Raw genomic sequence first — 26,024 nt, 5'->3', positions numbered from 1 at the left:
ACGCTTGATCACAGCCCCTCTCTCCCACAATCCTCTGCTGCCGGCCCCCAATTATCCGGGCCCAGACGGACACCAAGACGGTACCTGTTTAATTGGGATAGCTCGGCCGCTTCCAATGCTGTCCGCACGGTTCTCCAAGCCTTTCTTCTCCTTGTCTGGATCGTTCCCCTTCCGAGACTGTGGGGAAGAGAGAATCCCCCCCGGTCAGCACCCACACTCACAGACCCTCATCTGCGATTCAGTTTGGTTAAAAGCACTGCTTCTCATTTCACTGAGGGAAATAAACTCATCATTTGTCAAGCCCCACATCTAAATTAGAACCTGATCTGCAGCTGAGTTTATAATCACTCCTGAACTCCCTAATGATCCACGAGATAGCGACATACAGACGGAGAGACAGAAAGAACTATAGACAAAGAGTGCACTACTGACAAAGACATGACAGACAGACATACTGACTCATAAACCTCTCATTCCATTTAGACTCACTCATCTTCCTCCTGTTACAAATAGGACCCCCTAAACTGTGTTAAACTGCCTAAAAAGGGCATAGGGAGAGTTACTTGCCGTGAAAAGGTTGGAACGGCGTTTGGACTGCTTGCGGACAGGGGTGGGCGTGTTGGCTGTCTGGGGGACATCGATACGGAGCTCCTTCTGGCTGGTGCTTGGAGTAGAGGGTACGGAAGAGGAGTACTCACTCAGGCTGCCCCCACCGCCATTACTGGCCTGCAAGGAGACAAAAAGACTGCAAATAAACAAATACAGACTCAGCCTTTAACTGAGGACTAGAGGCTACCTGGTTGCTGCTGAGGGAGTTGGCTAACTGACTATAGGTCCTAATGTCAGAAAGTTGGATCTGTCCCACATTCCTCACAGGGACACAACCTTTTTTAGTACCTAAGTTTGTGAAATTTCCTAGTTAGGTGCAGGCTTCTATAATAAAACAAAGGGTGAAACTGATGAATGTTTTTGGTCGAACTGTTGAAAAGTCATTGCATTTCAATAGATAATTTCAGGTTCGTTTTGGAAAGAAATAATGACAAGGCAGAGACTGACTCAAGAGTAAGACATTTTTCCTGAAAACATTACTTAAATCTGGCAATTCTGGACAGAGAACCAAGTTAAATCTGAAGCACTTTGGCCCAGTTTAGATACTTTTTTCCAATCAATATGCTCACCTGCTGGTACCTAATTATAGCAATTGCCTATTATGAAAGCTTGGCCAAAAGATTAAATAGGTTTAACACCCTTACGGGTTTTAGATATACGTCTCAATGTGTGGGGGGGCTCACTCACCTGGGTAATGTGCACGGCTGACACAGGGGCAGCACACACAGATGAGTGGCTGGGGGAGTTCGGAAGAGATTTACAGGGTCCGATGGAAAGCTGCTGCTTCTTCCGGGTGGCAACGACCTTCTGGGCCACTATAAAAGGCAAGAGAACAATGCATGGGCTTATAATTAGGCAGGGCATCAGCATGAACGGCACCCTGTGAGCCTGAACATACCTACACATTATTAAAAGCGGAAGAAAAAAAAAAAAAAAAGATAAACACTACCCGCACCCCTTGTGAAGAACATGATCGTGTTTGAACATACCAGCAAACGCAAACACTTACAGCAATGTAACGCAGAAACATCTGTGCCCTTTCAGACATTTAAATTATTTTCGGAAGATATGACACCATCATCTTGACTTTCCATTTCCATTGCATTGTTCAACACTAGCTTTGTTGAACTACTACCACTACTGTGAAAACAAAAATAAACCCAGATATATATATAAAAAAAAACAATACTAAAGAAAACACGTTAACCTAGAAGACGCACATCCTTGCCCGACTTGGAGGAAACTGCATTGATCCACCATTTGGGGACAAAGCAGGGCACACCAAGTAGACTAATGGCTGAACTAGCAGAGAGCCAAGTCTAAGGGTTTGTCTGCTGGAAGACCAGTCCATAACTGCTCATCATGGTGGGGGGTCCTGCGATTCCCCCATCTGTCTCCCCCACACCAGCGCTGCCTTCCCAGAGGATCCGCCATGCGAGGATGAAAAGGCTGTTGCCACTACAGGCCCGGCAATTATTTCACTATTATTACTGTGCTTGGTCTAAGAGCTTCATTATTCCTCCCCAGCTCTCGGTATTATCATATCGAAAGGGCAACGTCAATTCATCCCACAGCCCCTATCGATTCAGCTTAGCCTCTCCGCTAATCACTGACAAACTGGGGAGGGATTTTCAGAAGCTTCGTCATTTCACAGCTATCGATCTGCTTTGTTAAAGCAGGGCAGTGGGGTCCCGAAACACCCGGACCAGGAGAGAGGGATGGACAGGTATTACAGAACACCAATGCACACCTTATTAGGCTCTTTGACCTTTCCTGGCATATAGCTACTGCAAGAGTCGTGTGTGATTTAATATTACACAAGTATGTAGGTTGAACATAAAATATAAAGAACATCTGCAAGGTTTGTGTGTAAATATGATGTATGATCAAGGCAACACTGATCAACTGGCGGTGAATATCAGATAAAAAAATAAACAAGTAAAACCATTCTTCCCTCACTAGTTTTAGAGTACCTTAAGTAAATAGTATAAATTGTACGGTTCTATCTACAAGCAGACCCAGGCAGACAGCAGTTTAACCTACAAAATAAACATGAACATATATACAAAAGAAATCAAAGCACTCGAAAGTTCAACCAGGCCCAACAAGCACAGAGAAAACTAGCACAGTAGCACACTTTGTGTGTGTGTGTGTGTGTGTGTGTGTGTGTGTGTGAATCTGTTAAAATTATGAAGAAAAAAATATCTTTTCAATGAAAACCGATGAGTGGGATTTTAACAAATTAACAAGCTCACAGATGTGAATAAAAGTACACATAAGGAAGGTTATGATGCAATAAAAGACCTGCAGTATTTACTGGAGTAGTTACTGTTATTTGTACAGGCCAAATTCATTATTATTTAACCAGTAAACACATCAGAGTAGAAGCGAAAAAACTAGATCAATACATAGGGTTTTCTCGGACTTGTGGAGCGTTGTATGGCATACTTTAAAAGCATCCTAATCACTACATGGTACTGAAAATTGACATTTTTCGGCATGTACAGATTGAAACATTTCAGAAATTTTGCACCTTGTAGATAAACTGAGGTATAATATCATCACCTAGAAAAAATTAAGTACTAGAGCCATACTAGAGGAGCAAGGAAAAGAATGGTTATCCCTCTGATGTCAGCTCAGGAATGAGGGAATCGGATCATTTTTTGCGGATACCATTAGGATTTAATTTGCCTTGACAAAACAGACCGTGTGCTAATCTGAGATATCTTGCGCAGATACTGACATTACTTCACTTATAAAATTACTAAATGCAAATGGTAAGACAGTAAAAAAGAAAAAAAAAAGTTTTTTTATGTTTTGATAAAACAATCTGACAAAACCAGACGTAAAAGAGAAATGATTTGAAAGAGTTGCTCAAAAAGACAAATTTCGAAATCCGGCCAGACGAGGGTTAACGCCTTACGTCCAACCTTCGCATTCCATTATTTTGGTACCCAATAAAGCCTGCAGTTTCATTTGGTTGGAAATGAAGATATAGTTTTAATTGGCCATATTAAACTGCAGAGTTTTAATGATAATTTTGTCATAAACATTTACCTTCAGGTGAGTGCTAAGCCAAGGACAACTGAAAGAATGGCTGACACAGATTTCCTGACCCACAGTCCAGAAAAGGCACTGGGGGGGGGGGGGGGGTGTGATATTACATGACATATACTGAAGAAGACTTGACTCTATTTTACTTTTAATTGTTAAGAACAGTTATGATAAGATTGTGTAAAATATTTAAACTGCATAGCTAATACAATTTAACTTTATCCATCAATCTTGGTTCCCATCTGAAAGCTGGTCATTTATAGTAATGGTGCTGTCTTGCGTTTGACCAGATTTACGACAGTTCCTGTCTAACAGGAGGTAAAAGCCCAAGATCACGTGTTCCTACAGCCTTGAGGATTACTCCATGACTTTCAATATCACAGTGGCTAAACAGAAAGACTTGAAATTTATAAGAACAAATAAGTGTATAACAGGTGAGTAATATTAACAATTGTAATTACCTATGTACATCGGTTTTAATGTAACACTTCCTGAAGGCTAGCAGCTGCAGTAGGAATAATTAAAACTAAATTCCCAAGTCAGGCAAACGCTTGCAAATGAAACTTATTACCGTCATATAAACTTACCACCCTACTAGTAACAACTGCATTTTACACATGGCATGTACCTTCTCTTAAATCAACCTGGAAGCAGTGTAATGCAACAAAGAAAGGGATGCAGAGGAGGGGAGGTGGGCTAACCTTTTCACTCAGACAGTCACGATATCCGACAAGCAATGGAGCCCGTCCCGGAGAGTTTATTACGGTACTGTCAGGTTTGTTAGCCATGGCATGCTATAAATATTAGCTAATGAGTCAGAAGGAGAGCACGTCAGATCAGGCGCTGCGCAAGGAGCCCGCAAGGGACCAGGAAAAAGGTCAGAGACGTACCTCGCTTATAACCCAGTAATTAAATAACGCCCAGACCTGCTCTGCTCTCAGAGAGGAACCGCCTTCTTCCTGTGCTCATCCACCATGGCCTTGTGTTTACTAGGTTCCTAAACACAGGAACTCAACATGATCGGCTTTTTGGAGACGGTTAGACCAATTTTCCAAGTGCTAATTATGAAAACCTGCAAAAATGGTCCAAGCTTACACACCGATTCAGTCCATCTGATCTAAACTGAAGCAGAAGAGCGTCACTGTCAAAATTACTCATCTATCAATATTTCTCTATATGACAATGCAAGTAAAAAACTCGGAGAAGGGGGCAATTCTGCTTGCTAAAATTTCTGTAGAAGCATGAATTCAGTCCAGGCAATTTCTTGGAATGAAATGAGCACAAAGAAAGAAATCAAATAAAATATTTACTTATAATTCCAAATGATATTCCACACTGTTGATCATGAAAATCTAATCCTAGAATACAAGGTACAGTGGAATTCAAGGTACATTGTGGTGTTTCATATTGGTTTGTAATAAAGGTTACAAACAAACATGAAACACCACATTTTGACGGGCAGGATGTAAGGCATGCAGTGAAGGTGTTTGGCAGAGTGCCTCACGGTTCTGTAGGTACTCTAACACACAAATTCCTGAATGCTCAATAAACTTGTTAAATTTTGGAGTGCAAAATTAGATGGTGCAAGTAAAATTATGGTGTGGGTGGACACATGGAAAATGAATTTCAACAAGGATAAATGCGAAGCGATTCCCTCGGGATGAGGGTTCACTACAGGTACTATACAGAGGATTCAGACAACTATGAAGAAAGATGTCAATGACTGAGAAGCATCAGTGTCTTTATCACCGTGCCAGCCATTCGAGTGGGGGGGCATGAATCCATGTTTGCAAAATGCAGAAGGGTACAGATAAGGTCAACCCTGATGAATACTTTAATGTTACCACCGACTCGAGACTTAGGACTGAAATGGAAACCATTGGGGACCAATTTACATCTGAACACAACCGTACACAAAGCATTGTGGGGGGGTGGGGGTGTAATACATTTCCCAGGAGGGTGGAGGTCCCACAGCCTATGGATTAATTTAACTCAGCAATAGATAAAAATCCCCAAGACTCGGTTATTAATGTATCTAAATGGGCTGAATACAGCTCATGTGAATGATACATCAGATATGATATAAACTGAAGCCATTTCCTTACACATTACGACTGCTGAAGCTAAACTGTTGTCCAGGAAAACACTTAAGGCTTCCTTCTGAATGTGTTCCAAAACATTTACAGAACTAACAGAATGCTTGGTTTCTTAATCATGATATTTTCCCACTGCAATTCCATGATTTTTTTTAAATTATGCATAAAATTTTTTTCAAAGAATGATTCTTTTAATTTTTACTAATAGCCAGGCTATTGTAAAAATAGGTCATTCGGAATTAAATTCTTAGGGAAAAAATCTAGTCGATTCACCGTTGAAAGCCAACCATGACAATCAAACACTGATGCCATCTAAACTAATTATCTTAAGAGGACAAAACATGGAATGATAACAAAAATGATAACCAGCCTCAGCAGCCAGCAGACAAGCGCGTTAACAGACACTAACGAAGGTCTGTGGCCTGACATGGTGGACGGCGAGACAATAATTAGGATAATTAAATGACCCAGCTGATAGATGCAGGCTGGGGGCCTGTCAGGGACCTTTACCTTCCACGGTCCCCCCTCCCAGAAAGAGAGCAGCACACAGCGACTATCTCAGTAGGACACATGCTCTTCAACCTGATAAAGCTCATGTTTCAGCCCTTTATTACTCAAATATCTTACATGATCTTCTCTTTGTATAGATATTTTAAGCAGCACAGTAAATTGTTTTATATGTATTTCCCCATTCCTTAGTAAACTAAATCAGTTGTGAAAATTGATACAAATTACTCATTTTTATTGGAAGATGGATTAACTAGCTACTCAAGTACTGTCATGTCATTTGCTTGTAGGTACATATAAACTTTTGTATCAGTTAGATTATATATTGCTCACCATCTATATCAACAATTACAATTGCTATTATAATCTATGTCTTGTTTATATGACTATATCAACAAGGAAAAAATAAGACTTCATACCATACAAGTTTACAAAGCTGTTCAGCTCAAATTATCAAAGCAGGATGGTAAAACTGGTGTGTATGTAACTAAAATCCACAGTACATTTACAGCAAATAAATCGGTTAGAAGCAGTGCAGAGAGCCACTTACACTGAAGGCCGCCGTATGTATTCAAAATCTCAGCAGCCGCATACAGTTCTACCATCAAGAACATTATGGAAACAATTCCAGTTCATAAAACCAATTGCATTAATTCATTTGATGTCTATCCATCCATTTTCTCCTCTACTTATCCATCTGAGGATAATGAAGGACAGGCCAGACCTTCTTTTATCTGGCCACAGATTCCAGCTCATTCTGTGTGATGTCAAGGAAATCGTACCGATTTTCCAGTTAATCTCACGGTTCCCTTCTCCATCATAAGTTTCAATTGCATGACCTCAATATGAGGTGAGGATCGCCATGCCAGATAAGCCTAAGGCAAGGAACACAACCTGGTAAGACATCTCAACAAGAAACACCATTGAAAGAAGTTTTTTTTAAAGGTCTTATTTTACCAAATTCAACCATATTCCAGGCATAAAGCATTTTTCTCTATGGACATCCTTCACCAATCGACCTGCAAGGAACAGGGAGTCACCTAAGTTTTGCAAAGGGGAGATTTAAAGCAGGCAATTTAGAATGCCTGACATCGGTGGGATTTTAATTACTTGTAAACTTACAAAATCATAAAACATTATGTGATAAGGATGAAAATCCCCCTGAAGCTCTAACCAAGCTTTCTAAACACAGCATGACTTTAACAAGCTTGATTTTATCATGTTGTTTACCAAAGAAACGAATCATTGGACTGCTGAGAAGCTGGCTACTTAGCCTGTAACCTATAACAAGAGTCTCTGTCAACACAACATTATTGATGCCATATGGTTTAGCTACATTTAAAAATTAATATATATTTTTTTTAATCTTCCTATTTGCATATTCTTGATGTTGGAAGTAAACCCCCTCAAGGGGACCAATAAAGTGTTTTATATTGTTTCTTGTAATATTAGAAAAACCTGTTAAATCTGTCGCGATAATTACGTTAATTGACTTATCGCACAATACATGGACATAATCGTGATCATTTTTTCTGACCTCCACATTGGCAAACTTTACATAAGAATGAATGGCAGCAACATTTTAGGCAACCGTGCTACTTGCTGCGCTCTTGATTGATCTCTGCATCACAGGTGCATTTCAATGCTGTTTTTTTTTTTTTTTTACTTCTTGCAGACACGTCGGACCACCCATGATCCTCAATGTTCATACTTCTAGAGCCAAGGCAGCAGGCAACCATGTATTATATAATCAGGCATGAGGTAGCACTGTAATGCAAAGCTGCTCTTAGAAGTCCCAATTAAGATATGTAGCATGATTGTTATGAGAGTACACAAGAATTTTACGAAAACTAACTGCACTACGTACTTATAGTATGCAAGGCATGGTTATAATCATCACATTTCCATAAACTGAAATAATAACTACAACTAAGCGACAACATATTGCTACCTAAATCAAATCAAATAAAAGAAAAAACATTACATACTTCCCACTGCCATTTTTAAATACTATTTAACTAAAGTAATGATTGGTTTATCTTTGGGCCTCTCGACTAATGCTCCTGAACCATTGAAATAGCCAGCAGCACTACGTGACATTTTGTAGTAGTCAACTGAAAAGTCCTACAACTGTCCATTTATCCATAGAAAAAAAATTACTAAACCCTAAAGTAAAATATAACTAAGTAAAATATACAACTAGATTTACACCTTTAAAACAAAAACTAATTAAAACACACCTAAATCCAATCTAGATTTCAAATGAAAATAAAAAATGTTAAAACTAAATGTAAAAAATGAAATCAATTACACTGACACGAAAAAAGATGGGTATATGGCATCACAATACAAAAGTATTTTATTTTAGTTTGAACCTATCTGGCAGTCTTTATAATCCAGTCTTTATAATCCTTTAGCGAGTAGTCATACACATGCCAGTATTTCTGGACTTTCTCAGTCAACCATTTTTCAAATCCACTAGCCATTTCTGTTATTCTGATCAAAGAGGGTAGAAATGGTGTCCATGTACAATCTTTATTCAGACTGCTTTCTGACTTTCTGCAACTTTTCCCCTGGCCAATGATCATGAGCAGAGCCTCCGCAAAACTGAGGTGCCAGTATATTTTCAGTTAAGGAAGTACTGACTCTCTACAGCCCTATGCTAAATGTTTAGTGTTTAGTGCAATTTTTATTAACAGTGCCCGAGAGTCCTTTTTATCTATTTTTTTTTTATTGTATGGTTTTATTTATGAAATGTACATTTTTTGACATTCCAGTTCCAATGTCTGAATATTCTTAATTAATAAAAGATCACTGCTCATTGAAAGGGTGTATTTGTATCATTATGGTATTATATCAGTGGCATAAAATGATCCTAAAATGACAATTATATCATTAATCGCAATTGCTTCTAGTACAATACATCATCCAACAAAAGTAGTTATTGGGACATGCCTACCTGTTGTGCCCCTCAGTTTTAATACTTGCACTCATGTGTATGTCTATTGGCAAGGTGGGTCCCCGAGAATTCACTAGTACAATCAGCAAAGGCCCCTGACCCTGCACTTCATCTCAATATGGGCTGACGGACACACTCCTAAGGCTATGTTCATCATAACCACCCAGCACAGCACATAACCTTCCTGCCAGGGAACATTTAAATTCTTTTAAAACTTCAGCGAGTGATTTCCCAACTCCAGGCTCTCAAAATGAAGGGTCTGCACATTGTAATAAATACAATTAAAAAAAACAATGTTTACAGTAAAGTTGTTGGACTTTTGTCTTGTTTCATTGTTCCCCATGGCGTTTTTCTAAAGTAACTCATATAAAATGCAGGCAAAAAGAAAAATAAAAAAAAGCATGTAAGATAAAAGCAGCTGCTCTTCTGCTGAACAAACGACTATCCTCGCTAACCACCACAGCCAGGGCTAAACCCTCCCACTCCTCCACTCGCTCTGTTAGACTAAAAGAGGGCCTGGGGTAAAAGGGCACTGGCAGGCGCGAGCCTCGATATCATTATTTTAAATGTTCAGACCATTACCAAAAAATTAAGGTCATGTGAATAATAACTGCAAATGTTCCGCTATGACGCCAGAACAAAGATATTTTAGAAAATACAAACACAGGCATGCAGAATCAGAACCACAGATGGACTGACTGAACCCCACACACAGACATAACCACAGATAGAACTACATACGCACACACATGCGCATACATACAGACAGAGTGCTAGACGCATGTGCACGTGCGCACACACATGCACTCAGCTCCCGGCAGAACAACCCTGTCAAGGCACGGCGGTGGCACGAAACATTAAAATAATCATTTCCAAGCTCATCAGTGAATTCCACTTTACTGGATAATTAAAACGCGTGATTAATTGGGGATAATGGAATGAAAAATGCAAGGAGACAGTGTCAGTAATAATAAGAAATTTAGCCTTTTCTTGCTCTCGCTTGCTGCGGTTGACGAACTTGGCTGTCGCACACAAGTGCAAGCACACACACCCACACACAAAAACACACACACAGACACACAAAGTACTAAATCACGGCAGCTACTGCTTCCACCAAACAGCGCAATAATTAATTGGATAATAACCAAGCATTTAGTGTGTAAATCTCTCTCCTTAGCCACAGTTAGCTCGGTGCAACGAGTCCAGGTCCTAACTGCAGCTGCTGGGACTCACACGCACTCACGCACACACAAACATGCATGTGCATGCATGCACACTCACACATACACACACATGTGCACATGCAGACTTATGAAAACATTACAGCAGCACGATCCCTGAGGTCCAGCCCATATATACCACATGCTGCGTGGTTTCATGCTTCATACTATACCCTCATTCATTCTTGTATCCTGCAGATACCTGAATTCCAGCACTGTAATCCCACTGCTGCACATTACAAAGAGCATCACCCCAGTTTAATGGTAAGAACTTCAGGTTTCTCCTTAAATTAAACTCAGTTTCACACATCCATTTCACATGGTTCCCCATTAGAAGCAACCCTCTGCTAACGCATCTCCCTGAATGCCACATTCCTGAAAGGACCCATCGTATCAGGGCTCTTTTTATTTACCATTATGTGCGATACAACTGCCAGATGACACTTGCATGTCCAGGAGTAAAGATTAAAATGATCCAGGTAAACAACATAATTTCAGTATTATCAAACAGTAATGTCTCATTAACAGCAGTGTTAACACTGATGATTTCTAACAAAAGCAGTCAACACTGACCATCAGTGTTTGATAACTTTTAAACCACCCTTCATTGTTTGGCATCTTTCTAGCTTAGGTCTTCAGCGTACAGTCAACATAGAAGGCTACACAAAATGAAAATGGACACACACCTAAAAAAGGAATCAGGAATAGATTTTTAAACATGCCTCAGTCCCTACTCTATAGGAAGCTGGTGGCCTTTGTCTGACAACACAACTGCAATGTTTCCAAAAAAGATTGACCTGAGATCTAACTCAGGACTCCAGGAAGTTCAGAAAAACTTGACATGAGAGTCAAACTCAGGTTAAAACCAAGGAAATGCATTACAAATACACTGGGATTCACAGAACACATGCCGTGTCAGTAACATTAGTAGTTATCTAGATTGATGAAAATGACAAGCATCCAAACCAAATGTGTACTGATGAATTTTTAACAGTTTTACTGCAATAACAGTCAATTCCTTACAAAACATACAAGATATATTTTTTAAAAAGGCAACAACAAGAACAATATTAAAATATTAATGACAATGTTAAAAAGAATCTAGTGGTCCCACCTCAGTATTTACACTGTTTACAGTATTCACTGAACAAAACGACACATTAACCATGACAACAGGGCTGTGGGGGTATGACGATCCCAGCAGGCGGGAGGGTGGGGTATGACGATCCCAGCAGGCAGGGGGGGGGGGGGTGGGGGACGAGGTCCCTTTCACTTTCTCACACTGTGCTCGACTCTTCATATTGTCCGGTGTTATTTCAGCTCACATCCATCCATTAAGAAAGTACATACACATCCTGACGGTCATTAAAAATCAAACGTGAAATGCCAGTTGTGATCAGATGAGTGTATTTGCCAAGCCTAACTGCAGAGGCTATTTTCAGGGGGAGCCAAAGCAGCAGAGATGAGTCAAAGACCTTCTACATCTATGCTAACTCATGACACCGACAGGGCAATTAAGGACCTTAAATACCGATAAAACAGGGAACGCTCTCCCCCTAGTGGTTATCTATATGACTACACCCAATTTCTAAATGTTCCAAATGTCTATTTTTAAGCTCCGATATTAAAGCACAAAAGAACGTATGAAATTTAACAGTATTTCTTTGGAAATCATCACTAAAAGTCCTTCCTTCTAGTGTAGCTGGGTTCCTAGACTTCATGTTTGATTTATAACATTTGAACTTCATAACTGTTCATACACTTTTTTAAAAGGGGTGTATATTTATCTTGATCACTCACCCAAAAAACTAAAACTATAATTAGCTTCCCCTCAATGCTGACAAGCCCAAAGGTCGTGTACTCTGCCATCCCTTTGTGGTGCACCCACACAGCAAATTGGCTCCACTCACCATCCTGGAAAACACGCTCAACGTTCAGCCCGTAGGTGGCACACGTCTCATAGTAGGTGCAGCGCTTCAGGTCGTTGGAGAGCTTGCGCGCCCGCGAGTCGTCGATCACCCGTGGGTTGGCGGCGCTGATGGCGTCTGGAGAAGAAAGGAGAATCAGAGCCAGAGCCAGAACCACAGCCATTTGGGCATCCATTTTAACCATAAAGCAACAGGAGTACTTGGCAAGAAACATGATCTACCGAATAATTCATTTTAGACATGTATATGTCATCAGTTAAAGCTTAGTTTTGAATTTCATGAATTTCTCTGACATTCTTGGGAAAATGTCATTGCATGTAATTTCATGTCCCCCTTAAACAGGCAGCACATGTCATATTATATATATATATGACAAATTATAATAATTCCTTCTGTAAAATCTCAAAGATTTAGGGCAGCTTGATTGTAAAACTAAACACAAATTCAAAAAATTAATTTACTTTAACGGAGTTGTACATTAATTTATGGATTTAGAATATAGTGCCGGATCTGAGCTGCATCTTAGCTCCCTGAATTCGTCTCAAAATTCTCAGTTGAGCATTTAGCGTCATCTATAGACCACACATTGTAACTGCAACGTGAAAAACACCAAAGGGCTCTAATGGGACACCGTCGGAACGGGTTTCTTGCAGTCCTCCAAAAACCATCACGGCGTCCTCGTGTACTGGATTGGATGGTAAAATTCATCAAACAAATTTGAGAATCATTTGCCTGGCCAATAAAAGCCTATGGTATCATCAAGCCGACGTCATAAAACGAGGCCTTTTTAAAATTTCCATCACAGATTTACTTTTACGTAGAACTCTGCCAAGTAATTAAAATTTACATTTTTGCGGGGAGGATCCCCATGACAGTCTGGCTGAGTTGGCAAACGGAACTATGTAGGCTAATCCCCAGTCTGCTGCTAGCTTTGGTTTAGAAAAACAAATGATTTCACTCTTTTACGTGAAGTCAGACAGGAAGACGTAACTACCATGTAAATAACTACTAATGAGTATAATATAATAATTTCAGAATAAAAAATTAGGTTACCGATGAGTGCTGTATGAAGCTGTTCAATGTAAATCCCCGGTATTTTAAAATAAATAGAAAGTTATGTTTCTATTCCTCAATTACGCTTCTATCATGAAATACATTTCTGAAGTAAAGAATTCGTGTTCGTGTATTAACACGATTTTACGTCCAGTTTCTTCTTGGATAAATACTTTTAACTAAACTCTCATTCGATAAGTAAATCACAGAACAAGGGACGATTAACTTAGTTTTGAGTTAATTACGGAATTTTCAAACCTGTTTAAATAACCCGAGTGTCTAACCTCGCCAGCACGCGCCGGCGCGTGTCGCGCGCAGCTCGCACGCGACACACAGTGACGACACCGTCGCCGCTTTCCACGGACTTTTATCCGCAAGGCAGCTGTTACGTTAAATTGCTTCGATGAACGCTGTTGATTCATATGAAGCATGAAATAACTTTCTTAAAACCAGCAGGCTATAATGTAGAGATAGAGTTTAGGGATCTGGACCTATGTGGGCTGACCAGCGTGCTCCACATTCGCGAAGCAAAGGACCGATTGTAATAAACTCAGAAAATGCCAGTAAAGGGCAGGACACCCTCCCCCCGGCCTCAAGCGGCAGAAATCGCGCAGGAATGAAAGGGCTGGAGCGGCAGGCAGATGTTTGCGCACCCACGCGTTGGAGTCCCAAAAACTGAGCAAGAAAACAAGCAATTATAGTGCAAAAACGAGCAGGCACTGAGGTTTAAAGCGGTTTAAACGCCTGTAGTACCGGTCTTACAGTTCGGTGGTAAAATCCTTCGAAATATGAATTTTGTTTAAGAAATCCGCGGATGATCCCCACCGTATTTCCTCCAGCATCCACTATATTGTCTGCCACAGTGTGAACCACAGCCGTTGAACTGCTTCCAAAAATATATCAGGGTATTTAAGTATCAAGAGTGAAAGAATTCCTGAAATTTGCTGCATTCATTATGACCACTAGAGGGAGGTAGAATTTTAAAATAAGACAGGACCAATGAGGAAATGAGTAAATTATATTGCAGTAGAAATGGAATGAGTACTATCGGGATTTGAGAGAGTACAATGGCTTCAATATTGTACTTTTTTGTTTAAAAAATAAAAATCAACATAGTAAATAGATTAGGTTTTGTTTTATGAAAAACTATTCATCCATCCACCCTTCTTTCAGAAATCTATCCAGTAGTGTGTAACATGGATCCCAGAGCCAACCCCAGGCAGCACAATGACCAGGACAGAGGAACAACTTGGACAGGATGCCAGTCCATCACAGGGCACACACCTTCACATAAGGCAGATGCCAAATCATTAAACTGCATGTCTTTGGACTGCAAGAGGAGAGGGGAGCACCTGGGGGGAAGCATGCATGTGCCACACAAACAGAGTGGGGGCAAGATTTGAACCCCCAACAGTAGAGGTGTGAGGGACCAGTGGCTCCCAGTGGACCACCGAGTCCCCTGTATGAAGTACGATACCAACTTCTGCTGGTTGTGATGGAGCTCAGTAAAAGATTCTTAAAGCATTGTGGGCATCTGTTCAAAGGCACTGGCAGATTATGTGGCTGTATTTTCTCAGCAGGGACTCTACAGAAACAGTGCAAGAAGTGCTGGTCTCTAGACCAGCTTGTACCATATCTGACAAACAGGAGGCTGCGCGTTAAAAATAATTACAGCGGCTGCAGTGTTAGTCGGGCTGGATGCGAGACTGAACACACCACCCAAGGAATTTGCCGGGATCCTCGGCTGTCCTCACGGCAGCGTTAATTTAACCAAAATGTAACGCTCAAAATGGCCTGATTTTTTGTGACAATTGTTTGACTGGCCATGTTTTCAAAGGCAATATTAATGGTTATCAAAATAAAACAAACAAATCAAGCCAACCACAGGCTACGATGTAGACCCTCATATGAACCCAACGCAGACGTGTTGTTTACCGACCCACCACCTTAACAGCAGAGACAGCATAGATACAATCAAATAAAATCCAGAATCGGACACAAGCAGATATAAAACCACTGTGTAGCGACCTAATTACCACATGGGCGGCAGAATGTAAAGACACGCAGTCACAGCATGATTCTCAAGCCTGTTCCCTTATTTAGATGATTATTTAAGTGCCTCATGGGCTGCAAACGCAATGAAACAAATTGTACAAGTGTTTTCGAGAAACAAAGGAAAGTGATAGGCCATGAAACAATGAAAAGTAATAAAACACAAAGGAAAAATGTGCATATTAATGAACGCAAGTTAATCAGAATTGTGTGACAGTAATATTATTATTACAGTATTATTGTGTGCATACTATATTTTATTATACGGAATTAGTTTTTGTGGTTATTGTAATACAATACAACATTGCTGACACGTACAGTACTGTGTACGCTGATGTATAGACAGTCTATATCAGTACTGTACTTAACGGCCAAATCGCCAAACATCCGCCTTTTCAGAACCATGTATGTTCCCTAAGCATCAGATGACTGTACTCTGAAGACTGGAATATTTGTGGAAATATAACATATGGCCCACAGAGGGCACTGTTGCACTTAATCCCCATAACTGCAGCCAAGAGCAAAATGTGTCATTGTGCCTTTTTACTATTGCCTCCATACCTCTCCGTACTGCTATTGTATTGCCCTCATTATGAACACAGAGGCTCCCATTCAACTCACTTTTATTCTAAATATGACGCCAATAAATCAGAAGTTACAATTCCTGAAATGGTCAAGCAAACAGATATTTGTAAAATGCACAGAAATAAACCTGCACCCTATTTGACGGTGCTGGAAAGTGCTAAATTAAAAAAAAATATCAGCATTTAAAAGAAAAAACAAGCCGTGGGGTTAAAAATCCTGAAACAAAGTCAGACTATTTCCGCGCGGCTGAATTTCCATTTATGGCGCCGCTCACCTTGCGTCCCGACCAGCACCAGCGGGATGTCCGCGGTGTTGCGGTAGTTCGCCATACGGCTATAATAATGGTACACGGTCTGGAAGCTGATCTCATCCTCCAGGCTGAACACAAAAATGACGGCATCCACCCAGAGGGCAAACTGCGGAGGGAGACAGGCAAAGTCAGGCGGCGGGAGACAGGCAAAGTCAGGCGGCGGGCAGGCAGACAGCGTGTCAAACAGAGGCTGCTGCAGATGGACCGGGCGGCCGCAGCGAATGATCAAGGAGCCCGCAGTACTCACCTGGGCCTCTGGAGGGCCCCCTTCATCCCGGATGAGGAGGAGATAGCTCTGTCCATCCACTATTATTTCCTTCTTAAAGCGTCCTCCTGTAAGGGGCACGGGGGAAACTGGTGAGCGAGCCATCAACAAACTGGAACGTGACCTCCCAATAAAGAAACCGCTAGCTATATGGACATCTCGGTGCAAGTTTGCTTTTTAAAACTGTTTACAAACTATTTACAGAGCAATGATTACTGCATGGTACATAAACTTCACTTAATCCACTACTTTTTTTCCATTTAGGTGGCTGTCTTATGGATAAGGTCTAATTACATAGTTTCAAGACACTTGAGTTGATTAATGGTGCTATAAAGGACGTGTTTCTGCACTCTGCGTGACCAGAATACCTCACACCAATTTCACCATGAGATGTTATATGCTATACGGACACGTACTCCAGCACATGCATGCACATGACTTCCGGTTTGTAAGCCTGCCTCTGCCCTCGTTCACTAAGCTTCATCTGGCTTTTCTCTGGTGACCCTTGTTTACTGGGGACTGCATTCTTTCGCACAAATGACAGCCATTCCTCACGAGGGGACAGACACACAATGATGTTTGTGGAGAACAAACAGTGAGGAGGACCTGGAATGCCGAGAATGAGCCCGGTGAGAGAGGTACCTACTGCCTCTCCAACAGAGTCAGGGTCTAGAATGTGATTCTACGACTACAGACACATGGGAGGTGACAATATCTAGATGATGACCCGCCGGTGGAAGCTGCCATGGGCTCCCTGACCATATATTCCACTGATAGCTGAACTCTCAGGAGCAACAGAAGATTATTAAGGGAAGTATTTCAGAAGCATTGGCTCAGCATCAAAAACTCCTCCCCCTGGATACATCACGCCGTTGTCCTGATGGGTGCCGTCGTGCATAGAGCGAGCAGGAATAAGCACTGGCAAAGGGTTACACTGAGACACACAGCATCAATTATGGTAATTATAACCGAGAGGCTCCATCCTCTCTAGTTAAACTCTGGCAGGCTGAGAGCCGACATACACAAAGAGCAAGTGCAGAGATACCAGGGCTGGTCAAGCTCAACAGCTAACGTCTTCGGAATCTCATTGAAAATCGTCAATGAGAATGTGACGGTTCAAAAAATAATAATAATTTAAAGTATGGGAGCTATAAGCTTTGACAGCTGGGCTGGGGTGTTTAACAAAGAGAACAGCTCCTATTTATAACCGTGCGGCTAAGGTACGGCGTGCGAAGGTTTACACCAAGCAGGAACGACAGGAATGCGATGGCGTCATCCAGGGTGCATTTCTGACATACCCACGGGGACCTGCCATGGTTAGGCAGGCAGCTCGAATCCATTTCAGTTTTCCTTAACTGGGTACAGTATACCAATACACAGTACTGCAAGAAAGTTTTAGGCAGTCAAAGAAAATGTTTAAAGCCATTTTTTTCTGGGCAAGAACTATATATTTTCACAAAAAAAAAAAACCAATTTAACATTAGAATACAGATGCTCCTCTTCTTACGAATGACATATGACAATAGCCATTCGTAACTTGAAATGCTCGTAAGTCATTATTCAGCGATTAATAATGAAATAGCGATTTACAGTGTTCCCGTACATGTACAATGACTATAAAGACATTCTATTCTATTGTATTGTTTATACAAATATCCACAGACATGAATATTAAATAGACTGCTGGTAATTTACACAGTAAGAATAATACTATAAAAAAAAAAACTATAATAATGACTTATGTGACATTCATATTGTTGGTAAAGCAGGTTCTCTCATGTAAACATGGGTTCCTGTCATTAATCACACAGGGCGAGTCCCGGGAAATGCCGTCTCAGACTCCTGTCACACAGAGATTTTGGTCAGGATCAGAAGAGCCACCCCTCCCCCCCCTCCCGGCACCAGGATATTTCAGAGCTTGTTCTGCTGGGTTTATCATAACAGCATGATGCCCCCCCCCCCCCCCCCAACAACAGCTAGGCTGTCACACCCCCAGTGAAAAACCACCAATGCTCGATGCTAAGGTCTTCCTCAGAGAGTACACCGTGTTGGAGCAGTTCTGTGCCACTGGACGGGTCATGGCCATGACAGGACACATATGGAACACGTAAAAGGGCTTTCTAGGAGGGAGGAGATGCGAGGAGGAGGAGGTGGTGGGCCGGCATGGAACCTCCACTCCAGAGCAGCTTGATGGGCTTCAGTGTGCCTCAGACAGCAGGAGATGCACGTCTGGGCACCAAACGCTGAGGAGGTCCGGCCTGCAGCCAGAACATCATCAGCGCTTTTGTATGCAAGAGTCACTCTCACCTAGAGGAACTTACATGGGCATCAGAAATGGCCGAAATGAGGAAGCTCCTAGATCAAGCTGCTGTGGAGGGAACGAGCGGTGAAGGGGGCTGGGGGGGGGGGGGGGGGGAGCGAGCGAGCGGTTACCTGCATCCACGTCAGCTGTTAGAGGGGAAGCCGGGAGAGAGAAATAAAGAGACCAAATCAAAGAAAGCGGCTGAACGTCCCAGACGTACGACCGGCTCAGCAGGAAGAACGTCGCTGGAATCTTACGGAAATCCAAAGAACATAGAGCAGGACCAAGCGGCGAGCGGGAAAGCCAGGGAGCAGAGCAGAGCGGGGGCCCCCACTGCGGCTACCGAGGGCCCGGCCGGCATCTGAAACCCAAACACCGGCACGTCCCGGAGAACGCCCACCACGGGAATCCGCAGGGATGCTATTACGGGAGCCGTTACCGTGGTGCCCCGGCCACGGGCCCTGCGCCTCGCTGCGGCTTCGCCGTTTCATATGGAAAAACGGGTCCAGCAGAGACGCTTAAAAATACTCTGTCCCAGGCTTGCTGCGGAGCTGCTGAGGCCCGAGTCCAGTGAGGTGGTGCCGTTTTTATTTGCTGGGTCCTGCCGGGGAAGCCTAGGCAGGTCGGGGGGCCATGCGGGGGCATTTGGAGAAGCTAACAGTAACATCTCACTCGGGGAAACATTAAATCCCACTATAGCTCAGTCCTGTTCCTTTCTTGCCTTATCCATCAGTTTAATCTGTTGATTTTAGAGTACGGTGCCCTTCACAATGTTTGGGACAAAGGCACATTTTTCGTTCATTTCCCCCTATGCGCCACAGTTTTAAATTTCTAATCAAACATTTCACACATGATTAAATTGCACAGTCTAGACCAGGGTTCTTCAAATCTGGACCTCGATTCCAAATCCAGGTCGTGTTTTCAGTTCTCCCAGGTAGATGTTTAATAATTACTGATTCTGATTGGTCAGAGGCTTCACACCTGATAGGGGGTCTAGAGTTTAATTTAAGGGCATTTCAGTTTCACCATATAGAAATTTCAGCACTTCCACCATTTCAGGGCACCATAATGTTTGGGACATTTGCCTTCACCGGTGTTTGTGATTAATCAGGTGTGTGTAATTGCTTCATTGGTGCAGGAATTAGATACTGATATTCCTACTTAGTCCACATTTACAGACTGGGCGTGCCCGTTCATGTACTTAGTACAAGTATCCAAGGGTGTCCCGTTCCTCAAATAAACCAAGTGCAGCATGCTTACTTTATCCACACTTTGGCAAATACCATATTGTAGTGTCTATTGGCTAAGTAAACAGACCACAATGCACCGCATCAGTGGTGACTGTTTACATCGAACATGTGGAAGTCTGTCGTCTAATTAGAGTCCAACATGCTTCCGAAGAAGTTTCAATTTAAGTGCACAAAGCTGTATAATGAATATTTATATAGCCTGAGTTACAGTGTAGGGCAACGCCAAACACAACCAACACAATCAACAACATAGCTGTAGTGTCTCTCGTTTACCTCTTCAGACATGAAATGTGTCCCATTGGTTTCAAGAAATCCCCACACACTTGGGCTCTTCACACACACCCTTAAGTGGGGTAAAGGCAGTGTGTAGTATCCCAGTGTGCTTGCCCTTAAGTGGGGTAAATGCAGTGTGTAGTGTCCCAGCGCACTTGCCCCTAAGTGGGGTAAAGGCAGTGTGTAGTATCCCAGTGTGCTTGCCCTTAAGTGGGGTAAATGCAGTGTGTAGTATCCCAGTGTGCTTGCCCTTAAGTGGGGTAAATGCAGTGTGTAGTATCCCAGTGCACTTGCTCTTAAGTGGGGTAAATGAGAGGAAGTCCTAGGCTCACTTCTAAGCTTTCGGGCATCTTTGGAATCTGTAGTTGATATTGTTCAACATGAGGACATACGTGATGACAGTCAAAGAAGCCATTTAAATCTCTGGAGCACAGGGGCAAATCAAGCAAAAATGTATCTTTGTCCAAAACATTATGAACAGCACTATACAGTGGTACCTCAGAACTCGAATTTAATCCGTTCAGAACTCTGGATCGAATCCTAAAAAGTTCGAGTTGTGATAGAATTTTCCCCCATAAGAAATAATGGAAAACCAATTAATTGGTTCCCGGCCCCAAAAAATTACACCTAAATATGTTTTTTTTTTTTTTTAGCATTTAAACACAAAATGAACGGGACAAAACAAGAGCTTATACTGCACTAAACACATCTAAGCACATTTATCAAAACAGTAATTTGTAAAGTAAGAAAATAAATGTATCCAAACAATGTGCAACGTTAAAAAAAACAATGTGTCCTGCCCCGATCGTCCGCTCCTTCCGTGTGCCACGCCCCCTCGTTAACCCCGTGTGGAATCCCCGTGTGATCAGCTGTTTCTGGTTGTTGTCATTAGCCCTCTGTATTTCGTCCGCCTTTCAGTTTGTTTCCCCAGTCCGGTCATTGTATTGTCCGTCTGCGTTTTGCCTGCTTTACCTGTAATTAAACCCCGTATTCCCCGATACCCTGACGTCTGCGCCTTCGTCTCCTTTCCGTCCCACAACAATATTATTATAATTAAATGTATTAATGGTTTATTATTAATATTAAAATAATGAATAAGAAACCTTTCTTTTTAAATGTATTATATAATAATTACTGTTACTGTTTATCATTGTCTAAATGTATTTTTACTGTCTAAATATATGTATTCAGCACCGTGCATGTGTACACCAACTATCACAGATAATGCAAGGCTGAGACTGAAGCGTTACCCTTTGTTTCCGCTGAGAGACATGCCACGTGACTCATTTCCCCGCGTGTACAAGTTATCTTAGGTCGGCGTTCACGGTTTGGACTTCTGAGATTCAGATCGAGCTCTAGGTAATTTTTTTTCGAACTGGTTGGTTCGACTTTTAAGAAATTCGAGTTCTAATGAGTTCGAGAACTGAGGTACCACTGTATTCTGCTTTTGGATTTTGGACCCCCCCCCCCCCACCCATGTGGAGATGTGGGCCAACAAGGGTTTGAACCGACCACTGTAGGCTTACCTTCAGGAGACTCTTCCTGCACGTATGTTCCAGTAAGATATCGATGCACCAGCGCTGACTTCCCGCTGGCCAGGTTACCCACAATTCCCTAGGACAGACAAAAAGAGCCGAGGTGATTGGGCCACCCTCTGAGCCTCAATCAGCTCTGGCCCACTGTGCTCTTAAGGCTGATTTACACCTAAATGTTGAATCGTCAACGTAAGTGTGGCGCAGCCATGGACCCTGTGACGATACCCTTGCCGTAGCCAGACATGCACATCCCAGAAATGCAACGGCATGTTGCAGAGACACAGACTACTAGAACTGTGATCGGTCCGCTTGGTAGCATTTGACTTTTTTTCTGGGAGCAAAGTACATCCCAGATATACTTATATTGCTGATTGAAACTGATGCGCTATTTATATTTAACGTTAAAAAACCCACCCTAGGCATCGTAGCAACAGGTCTATAAAACACTCAGGATGACAGCGTCAATTTTACTTACCTCTATTAAGTTTATTCGTACATTTTTCCAAATTTGTCTATAGGAAGTTTGGAGCAGGACAAAGACTCGATAAATGGCTGAATTGTTAAATGTTTTTTTTTTCCCCATTTCAATTGCGTGATTCAACAATTGAATAAATTGCAGGGTGGGAGGACAATAAATGCAACGTGCAAAGCTATATGTCACGTAGCATTTCGTCGGTGTAATTGCTGAGCGACAGGCACCAGCAAAACAGCTGAGATGTTGGCGACGGCATAGGTCGCTCGCGTAGGTCACGGCGTGGCCTCCACGCAGAAGCATAATGCAGCCTTAGGAAGCTGTATGTTCGCTGGTGACGGCATAGGTCGCTCGCGTAGGTCACGGCGTGGCCTCCACGCAGAAGCATAATGCAGCCTTAGGAAGCTGTATGTTCGCTGGTGGAAGCTTCCACATCCTGTGGGACCCATGTCTCACTCACCACATGTCCATGCAGTGCCATGTTGCTCTACAGACATGGAAAAATCCCGCCCACTTTGGTTCAATAATGATGGAAACACCTCTGTGATAGTAAACAATTGAGATCGGGGGGGGGGGGGGGGATTCACATGGAGAAAGTGACGGCTATGATCCACACGGGTGAGTTGAGCTGAATTTCAGCCAATTTCAGCTATTTAGGCCAATTAATCCCCCCCCAGTACGGGTCAGAGGCAGAGACAGAACTAACCACTTTCAGCTCTGGTACTGCTCGGCTCAAGGTCCATTCCTGGCTGTTCACAAAGGCATCTGAAACAGAGAGAGAGATTATTTATCAGGGGGGAGTGTTGTGGTAAGAGAGGCAGACAAAGGCAAATGGGGGAAGGATTAAAGCCCAAATTATATCATCATCATCATCATCATCACCAAGAAGCAGCAGTGCTGGATCCAAATTTTGTATTAAAATTATTATTTATTTTTTATTATTATGACTCAGATGCTGCGATCATTAGCTTTTCTTCAAAATTTGTCCTGCTCACTTTCAAATCAGATCACTGGATTTTCTGTTCCCCTTATTTCTACATAAAGTACCACATTTACCGCTGGTGTAGGGGGGGGGGGGGGGGGGGAGTCTATCGCAGGAACAAGGTAACACACAGCACAGGAGTGAATGTAAATTAGCACTGTCAGAAAGATGCTCTGCATGCCGTGAAGAAGGACAGGAGGGTCAGGGTAGGAGTTTATTGGGGGGGGGGGGGGCAAGTTCCTGGAGGCGCATCGGGGGAATCAGGGCACAGAGCACAGCTCTCGACACGTCACTTGGGCTCGGCCGACGTCTGCTGTCATCACCCCCCCCTCCCCCAGGAACAACGTGCCACTGCAATACACTGTGAATAATTCATGTACAGAGAGAGGTTTGTGAGAAACTTGCAGTCCTGCCAAACGGCCCCCCAACGCAACTGGGGGTCCCACACTAATGCCATCACGCCAAGGACTCACATGGCAAGCACGGCTCATGGGGTCAGATCGGAGCAGAATCTGAAGGAGAGGGGGGGTCTGGAAGACCTGTACAGGCCCCATACAAGCCAGTGAACTAGGCTAGTTATGCTGCTCGGTCCACCGATCGATCAGCATCGGTTGATTAATCAGACTAGATTGCCGATATAGTGGTGGCTGCGCAAGGCTGCACAGCTGCGCATGGCTGCGTATGGCTGCGCATGGCTGCGTATGGCTGCGTGACTGACATGCAGTCACGCTGAGCACTCACTGCGTCATTGTGGCTCATCAGTACCTACAGTAGTGAACCTGCGGGAAAACCAAAGGTAAGACCTGTAAATTCCTCCCGCTTACATCAGTTTTACTTGATGAATGATAACGCCACAAAGCCAAAACAATCTCAACTTTTAAACATATTTTCTTACTGTGCTCAAAAATTAAATCATGAAACGCCAAAGAAATAGCACTGAATGTGGTTAAATTATCTTTATTATTTTGTATAACTTTTAAAATGCTGCATGCCCTTGAAGTGTGATTAATATTTAAATTGTTTTTGTATGTTAATGTAAAATAAATACGTAAAAGTTAAAGTTGTGTTAGTCATTTATTTTTCTATTATAAAAAGGCATAATATTGGCCCTCGCCCCATCGCCTCAAACAGCCCCCCCCCCCCCAAGAAAAAAAACAGCATCAGCCACTGAAAAAGCCATATTGGTCAACCTCTACTCTGTACTACATGAAGCCCCCAGGAGTCCACGTGTACCTTTAACTGGGTGACATCAGGGAATCACCCAAGTTTGATAGGTAAGGAATTATACGTAATTAGTGAATTAGCAGCATTTTGTCATCTCATAAAACAAGCTTCAACCCTCCTGCCCCCCCCCCCCCCCCCTTCCACCCCCACGCATCCTTTTCTGCTTTCAGATCCTTAATTTTTCATGAATACTCGAAGGCAAAGACTCGCAATGATGAGAAGATGGTTACGGGGAATTTGGAAGCCGTTGTGCTGCGACTGACCCAGATGTCAGGAAGCAAAGTGGGGGGGCCTCATTTATAAAGACAAAACCCCCCTGATGTGCAGAGGTGGGGAGGTAAGATCCAAAAAAAAAAAAAAAAGATTGTGTTTCAACCAACCAGTCGAGTACTCTGTGATTGTGATTCTTTATACTCAACTGGTTGGTTGAAACAAAATGTTGACCTGAATTTTTACTTTCTGGACCAGAACTACCCACCCCTTCTGCTGTGGATTTCCATGACAGAATCCATGCATTATTATAAATAATTTTATAGGCAGACAAACATCTAATTAAGGTTTGTAAACAGAGTGTAGCCACCTGCTTCAGAGGTATGATCAGTAGAAGAGCAAGTCCTAACGCACGTTATGTCAGAACCACCCGGAAACATGCTTCAAAGGCACCTCTACTCACTCGTTACAGTAACCAACGTAATCACTATTGATGTTACACCCAGCTGTGAAATAGAGATGTAATCAACACTGAGGTATGATCACATGACAGCGGTCCACAAATACTTTTTCCCTGTCATCTGCAGTACCGTGAAGATGGTCAGCGACTTACAAGACGGGGCATGCAGGTTTAAATCTAACACATACAGTAGGTACTGGCAGGTCAAATCTGGCTCAGGTTTTTATTTTGATACCAAATAATGACAAAAAAATTCAAGTCGTCATCATCTTTAATGGCTTTCGAGACATGGCTATTGGGGTACACCCTGACCTGACGAGTGGAGACCTCACTTTCCATTTCTACAGCGTTGAGTGTGGGATTTTGCCACAAATCTCCTGAAAAACTTTGGTTTTCAAGCTGTATTTTGCTACCTAATTTATTGGGGTTTTTTTACGGGCATCTGAGAAAATTGAGGATGAAATTGACAGATTTTTGGTTGAACTGTTGAAAAATCATCCATGGATAATTCCAGTGCGGTTTTTGTAAGAAACAGGGCAGAGGTGGGAGGGGGAAAAAGTAATAAATAAATAAATAAATAAATAAATAAATAAATAAATAATTTTGTGGGGGAAAAATTATTTAAATGTGATATTTTGGGAGAATATTTTGAATTTTGAAGTCGTTTGAAGAATTTTG

General features: G+C 42.3%; 1 protein-coding gene across 4 annotated transcripts in view; it reads right to left on the bottom strand.

The window, feature by feature from the left end:
• agap1 (ArfGAP with GTPase domain, ankyrin repeat and PH domain 1) overlaps positions 1–26,024 on the bottom strand; it is a 99,900-nt gene that overhangs the window by 42,380 nt on the left and 31,496 nt on the right. For 2 of the 4 annotated variants that reach the window (XM_072700959.1, XM_072700957.1), the window contains 9 exons: positions 23,177–23,235; positions 21,990–22,077; positions 19,072–19,086; positions 16,621–16,706; positions 16,338–16,479; positions 12,356–12,490; positions 1,297–1,424; positions 568–726; positions 85–177 (listed from right to left, as the gene is read on the bottom strand). In XM_072700959.1, coding sequence (XP_072557060.1) covers positions 85–177; positions 568–726; positions 1,297–1,424; positions 12,356–12,490; positions 16,338–16,479; positions 16,621–16,706; positions 19,072–19,086; positions 21,990–22,077; positions 23,177–23,235 — 905 coding nt within the window. The remainder of the gene's footprint in view (positions 1–84; positions 178–567; positions 727–1,296; positions 1,425–12,355; positions 12,491–16,337; positions 16,480–16,620; positions 16,707–19,071; positions 19,087–21,989; positions 22,078–23,176; positions 23,236–26,024) is intronic. The other 2 variants (XM_072700960.1, XM_072700958.1) reach the window with 1 other exon arrangement.

This window comes from Paramormyrops kingsleyae, chromosome 16 (genome assembly GCF_048594095.1).
Source record: "Paramormyrops kingsleyae isolate MSU_618 chromosome 16, PKINGS_0.4, whole genome shotgun sequence".
In the NCBI taxonomy this organism is placed as follows: Eukaryota; Metazoa; Chordata; class Actinopteri; order Osteoglossiformes; family Mormyridae; genus Paramormyrops; species Paramormyrops kingsleyae.
This window is presented reverse-complemented; position numbering and strand designations above follow the sequence as displayed.